The sequence below is a fragment of the Halichoeres trimaculatus genome, unplaced genomic scaffold (assembly GCF_033239565.1).
Source record: "Halichoeres trimaculatus isolate MK-OKI-2021-1 unplaced genomic scaffold, fHalTri1.1 fHalTri1_scaffold_7, whole genome shotgun sequence".
In the NCBI taxonomy this organism is placed as follows: Eukaryota; Metazoa; Chordata; class Actinopteri; order Labriformes; family Labridae; genus Halichoeres; species Halichoeres trimaculatus.
Window position 1 is genome coordinate 19464100 of NW_027437185.1, and position 10901 is coordinate 19475000.

At 40.9% G+C, this 10901-nt stretch overlaps 2 protein-coding genes across 2 annotated transcripts; one reads left to right on the forward strand and one right to left on the reverse strand.

Moving 5' to 3' along the window:
* Positions 1–21: 21 nt before the first annotated feature.
* LOC141793550 (pre-mRNA-processing factor 39) lies at positions 22–6263 on the forward strand. The gene is made up of 15 exons (XM_074674325.1): positions 22–149; positions 867–1108; positions 1247–1372; positions 1492–1610; positions 1763–1930; positions 2092–2272; positions 2362–2466; positions 2668–2785; positions 2879–3033; positions 3149–3275; positions 4149–4420; positions 4588–4772; positions 4873–4947; positions 5365–5533; positions 5702–6263. The coding sequence occupies exons 1-15, from the start codon at positions 92–94 to the stop codon at positions 5771–5773; spliced, it is 2172 nt and encodes a 723-aa protein (XP_074530426.1). The 5' UTR covers positions 22–91; the 3' UTR covers positions 5774–6263.
* A 184-nt stretch (positions 6264–6447) lies between these two features.
* Positions 6448–9842, reverse strand: ubxn1 (UBX domain protein 1). Its single transcript, XM_074674326.1, has 10 exons — positions 9766–9842; positions 9139–9203; positions 8956–9009; positions 8736–8863; positions 8208–8289; positions 7800–7991; positions 7617–7668; positions 7400–7522; positions 7098–7281; positions 6448–7003 (listed from the first exon to the last, which is right to left on the reverse strand). Exons 2-10 carry the CDS (start codon positions 9195–9197, stop codon positions 6963–6965), a joined length of 915 nt encoding a protein of 304 aa, XP_074530427.1. The 5' UTR covers positions 9198–9203; positions 9766–9842; the 3' UTR covers positions 6448–6962.
* Positions 9843–10901: the final 1059 nt, after the last annotated feature.

The following is a 10901-nucleotide window of genomic DNA, read 5'->3' on the forward strand; positions in this document are numbered from 1 at the left end:
AGGACGGTTAGGATACGAACCTACGAACACATTCACTATCACTACCGGCGTCTCGACCAGCGTCGATGACGTCAGGTAGACGTTTTTCATCATGGCGGCGGAGGGCTGTGAGGAGATGAGCGGCAACGGGGAACTCACAGAGTCCTCAGGTAGTTCATTCAACGTTCATCTGTGTGTTTAGGGCAGTTTTCGTCCGGAGTAATTGCCCTGATTTTGTTTCATTTCCAAGAATCCCAAATAAATGTTAAAATCCGATTTGTAGCTGCAAGCATGACAGGCTAGGCTAGGCTATCGTGGCTCTTGTGCAGCAAGAAACAGCACAGTGATATCCTGAATAAGTTTAAATAACTTGAAAGAATGGGTTCTCTTGAATGGGTTCACCCTGAAGAGGCACATTTTTATTTTTTTTCACAACTACTTCAACTTATTAATTCAGTGCATAGGGTTTATTTTCTGCACGGAGCTTGTAATGAATGAAACACATTAAACGTGTTCCACTGGATGAAGTGTTTTAATTCATGAAAGAACTCGACAACTTACCTTATCACCGTATCCGATGTTTTTGTTACTGAAACCCAAGGTGGGACAGTTGTATTTTGGATCTCCCACACACGGACGGTGTGTTTGTTGTTGTTGTTGTTGTTGTTGTTGTTTGTTGTTGTTGGAGCAGAAGCCGAACATTTTCCAAGTAGCCTTACACTAGGCACATTTAACCTTCATAAAGTATACTCAAGGACATAGATGAGTGTATCGTCCCAGATTAAAAACAAGAGTGTGTTCTTTGCTCCAGATGTCCTTACCTTCATTATTTACAAAGTAATAGAAATTAACTAATTAAAGCACTCAAGTCTATTTGTTTCCTTTAGCCATGGAGGCTTCTGAGGTTCCTGCGCCGCCACCAACTGAAATGGAAGAGACATCAGAAGAAAATGGCAGTGCTCCTGAGGCCATGACAGGTACAGACCCCGTTTCTTACCCCATGCCCCAAACCACAGAAGACGAGGAGGGAGAGCTGCCTGCAGACTTTGAGCGCCTGTGGAAGGCCGCCCACGACAATCCTCAAGACTTCACCAGCTGGACCGACCTTCTGCAGTACTGTGAGCAAGAGGTATGTTTGATCATCAGGTCCCCGTGTAGTCATGGTGCATTACCATCTTAAATCTTGAAGTCTTTCCCCTAAGCATCCCCATGAGGTCATGTAAGTGGGTCCATGAGACATCTATGTATTTTCTCCTCATCCTCTCAGAGTCATATCACAGCATCACGCAGGGCACTAGAGGCCTTCCTTGCTCGCTATCCACTCTGCTACGGCTACTGGAAGAAATTTGCTGATCTGGAGCGGCGTGCTGGTGACAACAACAAAGCAGAGGAGGTAACACTACTCTTATATGATTGCAGTTTCTCATACTTTAAAATATTAAGTGCTATAAAATAGGGTTTGATGCTATTTTCCAAGTAGTACAAAATCCTAGTTTTGATGTGTTGTGTCAGGTGTGTGTTCAAGGTCTTCAAGCAATCCCTTTAAGTGTAGATCTGTGGATCCATTACATCAATCTGCTGCTGGGAACACTGGACATGAACCTGCCCGAGTCACCTGTACGAATCCGCAGGTAGCTACTCTGTCTCATAAGTGTTTATTTTTTACCTACCAGGACTTAGTTTGTTTACAAAGGTAACCCCGCAGTTTAAGAAGATGTTTTTTAATAGCTAGATGAGCTGGTGTTGGTCAAAATTGCTAAATGTTTTAAATCTCACCCATCAGAGTGTTTGAGGATGCAGTAGCAGCAGCAGGTCTGGACTTTCACTCAGATAGGCTGTGGGATCTTTATATTGAGTGGGAGAAGGAGCAGGACAACATGAGGAACGCAGCAGCTGTGCTTGATAGAGTCCTCAAAGTCCCTACCCAGCTCTACAATACCCACTATGACAAGTAAGATCACACGCTAAAATTCTTAATTTTGAGAAGTTGATTTATTGAAAGTAAAAAACAAAACCTCAATTCATGACTTTATTTGTATCCATCTGTTCAGTTTTTTTGAGTGTTGTCCTTATCTTGCATTTGCCTCCATCTTATCTTTTCCTCTCTGAAAGGTTCAAGGAACACTTGAACAGCCATGAACCCAAAGTGGTGCTTTTCCAGGAGGAGTATGAGGAGCTGAGGGCATCTTGTCGTCAGAGTCAGAAGGCAGAACGTGCAGAACAAGCACAGGAAGAGGAGGCAGAGAGACCGCCAGGGGAGGAGGAGCCAGCCACACCTGAGGGCACAGACACAGTAAGGAACATCCGGCTGGCACGCACTTGTTTAAAAAAAGGTGTAAATGTGTCTTCATTAGATACATAAGAAGAGTGTTTTGTGTGTAGGAAGAATTGATGCAAAAGATTAGAGAACAAGTGCTGGTTCGGAGGGACAAAGTGTACCAGGACAACGAAGGAGAGGTCCGCCAGAGATGGCATTTTGAAGATGCGGTGAGTTCTTACTCACTACTACCCTTTGTCAGCTTGTTTCTTAATCTACCATTTTCTTTGTCTTCCTTTTTTCCTTGTAAACTAGACCTTGTAAACACTGTTTTCTCTATCCTATATATTGCAGAGATCTCTTTATTATTCTATTTAAATACCTGTATCAACTGATTCCTTGGAAACTGATTTTATCCTCTTTGGCCCCAGATCAAACGCCCCTACTTTCATGTCAAGCCACTAGACCGCCTCCAGCTGCGGGCCTGGCATACCTATCTGGACTGGGAGATCGCTCAGCTGAACAAGGACACAAAAACTCCCACCCCAGGTGACCAAGTAATGAAGACACTGTCTTCTCGTCACACTCTCAGGGATCCTCTAAACAACAGCCCACATTTTTGTCATTGTTTTCTTCTTTCAGATCCAAATGAGGCTGCTACAGAGGGGTCAGAAGTCACAACCATGCCACAGGAGCAATCAGGGGAGTCTAGTCTTGCCACAGATGACTACAGGGTCCGTATCCTCTTTGAGCGCTGCCTGATCGCCTGTGCTCTGTATGAGGAGTTCTGGATCAGGGTAAGGAGAGATGAGCGTGTGTGACTGGAACAAAGAGAAAGCACACATGTAGAAATATTTACACTTCGGTCCATAACTATATTCTGCTTACATATGTCTTGTCTTTGTGGTTCAGTACTCTCAGTATCTGGAGGCTCAGAGTGTGGACGAGGCGCGGGCTGTTTACAAACGTGCCTGTGAGATCCACCTGACCAACAAGCCCAACATCCACATGCACTGGGCCACCTTTGAGGAGAGGCATGGTAGGTCAACATGAAAACACTTTTGACTTTTTGAGTCAGGACTCTTTCAAGTTATTTTTCTTATACAGGAAATGGAGTGAGTGTCAAAGATATGTTAGAGTGCATCTTATAACTTACTATACTGTTAGTTGTTAACTGTCACTTGACGTATCTTATTCAGCTGGATTTTTAAATGATAATTTTATTTAAAGAGCCTTTCATACCACTCAAGTTCACATTACAAATAATTAAAATGCAGTTAGAAAGAAACAATGGAATAAAAATAAATAAAAACAACAAACAAGTAACATTAAGTTAAAATAAACCAGTGGGATTGGGAAATGCCGATTGAAACAGATAAGTTTTGAGTTTTGATTTGATTGGGGCAAGAGAGTCAATATTTCTGATGTATGTGTGTGGTGGAAGTGAGTTCCAGAGCTTTCAGTTGCTCTGCTCCCAGTGGTACTGAGACGGGCAGAGGGCACAGAGAGGTGGAGGGAGGAGGACCTGAGAGAGTGGGACTGGGTGGCAGTGTGGGGGAGATCAGGGAGATACAGCAGGGCGAGGTTGTAGATGGCCTTAGATGTGTACAGAAAGTGATTCTGAATTTAACCGGGGGTCAGTGAAGCTGCTGGAGGATGGAGGTGATGTGGTGAAAGGAGGGCGTTCTGGTGATGATCCAGGCTGCAGAATTCTGGACCAGTTGAAGCTTATAGAGGGATTCATGGGGGACACCGAAAAGGAGTGACTTACAGTAATCAAGGGGAGGGGACACTGTGGAGCTGTCTGTTCTAAGCTTCTATTCTGACAGAGACATCCAACTAAACTGAGACACTTGTATTCCATGTTTTGTATGCACCACACTCAGAATAACACACTCTTCTTCTCCATCAGGTGACCTTTCAGAGGCTCGGCGAGTGCTGGAGGCTCTGGAAAAAACACTGCCTGGGTTGGCAGTTGTCCGTCTTCGAAGAGCGGCTTTGGAGAGACGAGCCGGTCAGCTGGACCAATCAGAAGCCTTGCTGCAGGAAGCAGTGGCAGAGTCCAAAGAAAAGCCCACGCTACATGCTTTCTATTCAATCAAGCTGGCTCGCCTGCTTCTGAAGGTGGGCAGGAACCCGAGTGAAGCCCGCAGAATTTTACAGGAGGCCCTGGTGATCAGTCCAGTAAGTTTAGAAATACATACACAAATTCATTTTAAGATGGATAAGACCTTCCTTCTAATTTTGTATATGTGTTTCTCCCTCTAGATTAGCACAATGTCACATTTGCTTCATGCTTATGTTGCATAGCTATTTTTTTTTACTTCTACACCGACCTCTCTGTACCGCAGGACAATGATAAACTGCACTTGAACCTGTTGGAGCTGGAAGTGTCAGGGGACCCCTGGGCCTCAGCTGAAGCGGTCCAGGAGTGTGTGACCCGAGCCCTAGCAGCTCCACTGGCCCCTCATGTTAAAATCCTCCTCTCACAAAGAGGCTTGCAGTTTGCCGAGGACTACAGCAACTCTATCCAAACGTTAGTAGTTTTGTGATTGATGAAGTTAACCCTGATGCTACCCTACAAACAATTAATCTGACTCTGTTTTTGTTTGTTTTTTTATGGCTGTCCTTTGCAGAGTGCTGTCAGTGTATGAAGAGCACCAGAAACTTCTGAAGGAGCTGGGCGGAACAAAGAGAGAAGCAGAGAATGGGTGAGAGTAGAGGATAGATTAACTGAAATTACTTCAAAAAAAAAAAAAGAAAATCGATATATCAGGATTTTTGTTTGACAATATCAAAATCAGGATTCTGTGTCAAAAAAATGTTTTTTTTTCATTCAAATTCAAATTTTTCATTTCAGTCTTATGTTACAACTTTTCTCCAGCAGAGGGTGAAATGTTTCTCTCTGACTCAAATTATGTGCATTTTATGGGAAAATGTGGCTCCTGATATAGTCTCTAGACATTACCATCATCATTTGACTTTTCCACATGGTCTGGTGTTAAAAAAGCAAACTAAAAATCATAAACATCGAAGAACCGCAATTTAAATTGAATCAAATAAGTAAAACTACAAAGCAACCTCTCTTTTATTCTTTGAAAATTGATTTGCAATGCTTTGATTATAAGGGACGAGGATCCAGAAAAGCTGATAAAAAGTGAAGACGACTCTGCTGTTGCTGTATCTGAACAAGCCCCGTCCACCATGCCACACGTCCCTATCACCACGCCCCCTCCTCCTGTGATGGGAGACACAAGCTCACAGGCCGGTTATGGAAGCTACAGCAGCTGGTACCAGGTAGGTCATGGGATACTTAGAAAGGCAGGCAATGTTAAAAACAGAACACAAGGTTTTGATCTGTCAGCATCTTACAATGATTAATCTGAAAGTATCCTTTAGCATCGTATATTAGCATATTAAGTTTAATCAAGATTGTAGTTAAACTGTTACCCATTTCTTTTTCAGCAACCTCAATATGGCAGCTACGGCTACCAGAACACCTGGAACTACAACCAGGGCTACTATCCTCCCAGCTAAAGCAAGTAGGAGAGATTTTGACACCAAGATCACAGGAAGCAATTTGACCCAGGAAGACTTTTCAGCTGAACATCAAACTGAACTTACCAGTCCTGCAGGCCCACCAGCTGTAAAACAAATCACCATCCCAGCATCCTTTCTGCATGATCCGTCCTCCGAGTAACCTCCCTGTTCTGAGTCTGTTTAAATTATGGACTACTGGAGTCAAGCTCTTTGAACACACAGTGTCATTTTCAGTAAAGTTTCTGAAATGACGGGAGGACACAATGATACCCACATCGATTGGAAATATTTTTGTACTTGTCTGCAACCTCTTTGCTTCGTATTCAGAGCCATCCAGTTTTATCAAGCTTGACAGATAATGTATGATTGACATTTTGTACCATTCCAGAGTAGGTAATTTGTTGTTTTTTAATGTATATAAAGGTGTTTTATAGTGTGTCACAAAAACTGATCTTTGTGTTATCCGTTTACTCAACCCTCAACCAAAACTCTCTGAGTCTAGTCTATTTTTTATTCCAAGTTGTTTCTTCTTTTGCATGTCAGTACATTAAGAGTAGTGGAATTAAATTCAGGAACTATCTAAATTTAGAAATACATCACCTTATTCCCTGTTTTCACAAATAGAAATAGAAAATACAGAAGAATTTATGTGTAGTAAGTGCAGCCCACTTTGATTCTTAGTCAGTTTTATTTTAAGTAGATTCATTGTGATAATGCAGACAAAGCTGTCAATATATTTCAACTTATAAAAATGGCAAACAATGTCACAAAATCAGGAAGAGCAGAACGATTTCAGTACATCTTGTGTGGTACTTTGCTTTTAAAGATCAGGATAAAACTGAATTCTTCTGTATTGTCATAAATGTGGCATTGAAACCATGTAGGAATAACTGTCTGAAGCCAGAACTCTTTGCATTAAGATACCAGTCCCTCTTCATGTCACTGCACACAAACCAAATCTCCACCACATTATTGAACATCATCACTCCCAAAAACCCTTGTTCTAAGAAAGCAGTTAAAACACACTGACTGCAGCTTCAAACCAAATCCTTCTACTTCAGTTCAGTTAGCTTGCTCAGTGAGTGAAAGATAAAGGTGGTGGTTCTGTTCCAGGATTAGTCCGTGTCTGGTGTCTCTTGTGTTGTTGGGGGGATGAGGTAGGCTCAAAGAGCAGGTCATCCTGTTCTCACTTTTTGGTAACAACCAGCACAGCTGAAGGCACCAAACCTACAAAAACGGAATGAAGAAAAAGTCAAAGAAGATCGGACAGAGGCTGAACAGATGTGCTTTGCTCACTCAGAAGATTCAACATGTAGCTCACCCAGTTCTTTAAGAGGCTTCTCCATGTCCATTTCAGTGTAGACGTGACGGGGGTAGGGTGAAAGCAGCGTGAAGTCTTGACCCTCAGGTGTGTTGCCGTTCATCTGAATGTAGACACGCACAGCTGCCAGAGGCTCCTGGGCCTTAAAGACTGTCGTGATGGTGGAGCCGTCCAGTAGACGAACCTTCAGTGCAAAAATCAATGAAAGCAGCTGTAACGAGTCTATGTTTTATAGATGAGTTTAACTTTTGCTGTTTTGTTTTGTGTTTTGTATTTTGTAAGTTTGACATTAATTTTCATACCTGTATCCTAGATTCATCATATTCCTTCTTCGTGGGTGGAGGACCATGACTAGTTGGGGATGAAGGACTGGGCTCAGCAGGCTGTGTTGATGCTGCTGTGCTCGTTGCTCCACCACTTCCAAACTTAAAGGTTACAAAAATAGTTGTTCTTTCAGAAAGAAGAATTGACAGAAAGGAAAATGAAGTGAGGGTGTAAAAAGTCTTTTGGCTAGGTTACCTTTTGTGCTCTTTCCTCTCGGTCTCGTGCTATCTTTTCTTTAACCCTTTGCCTAAAAGATACAGAAAAAACATCAACATGGAGAGAACCATACGAAAAGTAATGCGGTATAAAGAATTTACAGGTTGCTTTGCAGGCTTTTCTTCATTCATCAGAACAAAAAAGTTCTGGTGAATATCTAACCTTGCCATTTTGTCCTCCAACTTCTCTCTCCTACGCAGATCAGCAAGCTTCTTCATTTCATCATCCTGCATCTTTTGGCGAACTTGCTGGAGCTCTTGGCCTTGTTTCCGTCGTTGCTTCTCCCTCTCCAACTCTTCTGCCCGCTCTCGCTCTCTTCTCTCTGCCTGCTTTACCCGCATCAGCTCCTCCAGCCTAAAAAATAAGACACAAACACAGGAAAGAGCAGATGTTTGAATATATATATAGTGTTGAAAATGGAATGTTTACAGATTATGTTTCAATACACAACAGGGTTATGACAGATGATTTTTTTTCACTAAATAAAGTTACATTGTTAGAAGAAGAAAACAATAAAGGTTGTACATGAACTACAAGGATGCAATGCTTTCTTGATGAGTGAACCCAGACCTTTTGACTTGTTCTTTTTTCTCCTCCTCTGTCATTGGCTTCCTTTGACTCTCTTCAATTTCCCTATCACCCATTTCAATCCCTGAATTAAAGAAAGAAAAAGAACAGAGGATAAAGGTTAAGTTCTTTTGAAAAAAGTCAAATACTTAAAAGCTTACTTTACTTAACATATTAAACCATTAATGTACACACACACCAATGTAGAATAAAGAATAAAGATTTCAAGTGTTCTGGTGGAGGAAATGACAATGATAGGAAATGCTGATACACAGATTTAAAAAAGACAGAGGAACTGGCCAAATTATACTTTGCCCCCTTCTGTATCTTATATCTAATCTTAATACAAGTTAGATCTTAGAGATAACAGTGTAATAATATTTCTTAAAAAATAGAAAAAAAATATATGACTGGCACATTTCTATTGTCTCATGTTGTAAACCATCATATAGCACACCACTAAGTGATTTTTCTGGTTATGTCCCAAGCTCACTCCTTTTACATAAAGGACCTTCTTGCCCTAGAGCTAACCTTCAGCTGTGTCGGCTAGTGTTGGCTGTTCTGAGGTGGACTGGCTGTCTGCTGCTCCTCCCAGGGTGTTCCCCACAGGAGGCACATAGGGCTCATCAATGTCTGGGTCGTTCTCGTGTTCCATTAACCTGGAAAGTAATTTTCAATATGAAAACATAAAGAGCTGCGAAACTGCTTTGTTGATAATAAGATAATCAAATGAGCAGTCTGTCAGACTAACCAGTCCATCGCTTGTTCTATCCCCTGGTTCCCTGTCTTGGCCACCGCCTTCTCCCTAAAAGATGAGAAAGAGGAAGTAGTTATATGTTCACTCACGATTAAGTTTTACTTTCACTTTTTTGGAAACTCTCTCAAAACATGGGCGCTTTAAAACAAGATCGTTTAGAGATTTGTTGTAACTTACGCTCTGTTTCTCTCGAAGCCCATCTCCAGAAGACTTTCGAGTGTTGTTTGCTCTGCCATTTTGACCTAAAACACACGAAACACCGACAAGTGACTCAACTTTTAATATGTTTTTACAACATTTTTGCTGTTAACAGGAGGAAACATGAGGTAAGCCACATTACTGGGCCCAGTTCGCCTCTGGCCCAACAGCAGTAAACTGTAATTGACGTTAACTACAACATCAAAGTCATCCAACAGTTAATTTAGCTCAAAGCTGTATGAAAAGCTGTACCACAGTCCATAGTTTCACAGAATACGAATAGAAAAATCGGAAACATTATCGAAAGACAGCTTGGGAACATGAGTGATATCTCCACCCGCTAGTTGTTGCTACAGAATATAATTTCTACGGTTATGCTGAGGGCTAAAATTAGCAGTAATGTGGCTAGCGTTCAAATTAGCTTCAAAAACTAGCTGGGAATCATCGTTGCCTGGCGCGATTAAAAACGACTTGGCATTCACAAAAACTGTCAATCAACCTAGCCATAAATATTTTTTATATGTAACATGTAGGGACACTCGTGTCTAATTTCAATTCTACAATAGGTAATTGGACACATGAGGACAACGTTAGTTAGCTACTCACACATCAGTCAACACCGCCTCAGCAGTACGGAAACTCACTGGGGTCAAAAAAGACAGACCCGATAATTGCAATTTTGCCTCCCATGCTGTTTCCATCCACCTATGCAGAAATTCCTACTATATAAAGGTACCTTCGTTTCGAATTTCATTTTTGGATATCATGTATTTCTAATGATCCTATACACTATAATCAAATTATTGATGTAATAAGTGACTCACAGTTTTCAACATGTAGCCAATGAAGAGAAAGCTATAATGGTTTCTGTAATGTAATGCGTAAAACGGTTATAAGTATAATCATTGCGCCCCCAATGTATAATAGAAATGCAGAACCATATAACTCTTAAAACTTGTGAAAAAACGCTTTGATTCTTCCATATATTTATGTTTCAGCATTAACAGTTCATAAAACCAACATGCAGTGATTGGGATTCGGCCAATGTTTATGGTTTGTTGCAGTTAGGTTATATAACGGATCATATAACCGGAAACTGAGATATCTTTTAAGTTTATTCTCCCTAAAGTTATTTTCCCCCTCAGTAGACCTGTGAAAACCTTTTTCATCATATAGATAGATGATGCAAGTGATCTAATAAATTGGCTAAGTTTTTAAATTCATATATAACTATATTTAACTGTTAATTATTGCCATTGCATTAAGGTTAACAAAAGAATGATGAAAACAGCATAAAATAATGAGAAAGTGTACAAAAATGAGTCAAAGAAAGTTTGTCAATACTTATAGTTATAAATAAACTCTGAAATCCTGCAACTCAATAAAGTTGTAGGATTTTGTTGCATATCATTTTTACCGTCCAGATACTTCTGCTACAATGTGACTACGCAAGGAATTTGTTTTTGTTGTTAAAACGCAATTACAGAAAACGCCGTGAAATAAGTGTTCTCTTAACCGTGCTTAATTAAACCTCAGCTGTGAGTAACTATTTCTCCATTAAAATTAACAAGTGAACGGTCCCCCACCTCAGAGAATTTATACCTGTATGGATCACATAGACTTTGCAAATTTTACTACAGAGTCAGGATGCAATCACACTGAACAAACTGGTCAAAGTGTGAAGAGGTAGATCTAGAATACCTTGAGGATTGATATAAGCTTTTATTGGCTGCTCTTCATTC

What these genes read in the sequence shown, in the direction of transcription:
- LOC141793550 (XM_074674325.1), top strand. Translation starts at nt 92, where the DNA reads ATGGCGGCGGAGGGCTGTGAGGAGATGAGCGGCAACGGGGAACTCACA. An exon ending in ACAACAACAAAGCAGAGGAG is followed by an intron (nt 1,373 to 1,491) that starts GTAACACTACTC and finishes GTGTTGTGTCAG; the next exon opens with GTGTGTGTTCAAGGTCTTCA. An exon ending in CACCTGAGGGCACAGACACA is followed by an intron (nt 2,273 to 2,361) that starts GTAAGGAACATC and finishes TTTTGTGTGTAG; the next exon opens with GAAGAATTGATGCAAAAGAT.
- ubxn1 (XM_074674326.1), bottom strand. Translation starts at nt 9,197, where the DNA reads ATGGCAGAGCAAACAACACTCGAAAGTCTTCTGGAGATGGGCTTCGAG. An exon ending in ATAGAACAAGCGATGGACTG is followed by an intron (nt 8,864 to 8,955) that starts GTTAGTCTGACA and finishes ATTACTTTCCAG; the next exon opens with GTTAATGGAACACGAGAACG. An exon ending in ACTAGCCGACACAGCTGAAG is followed by an intron (nt 8,290 to 8,735) that starts GTTAGCTCTAGG and finishes TCTTTAATTCAG; the next exon opens with GGATTGAAATGGGTGATAGG.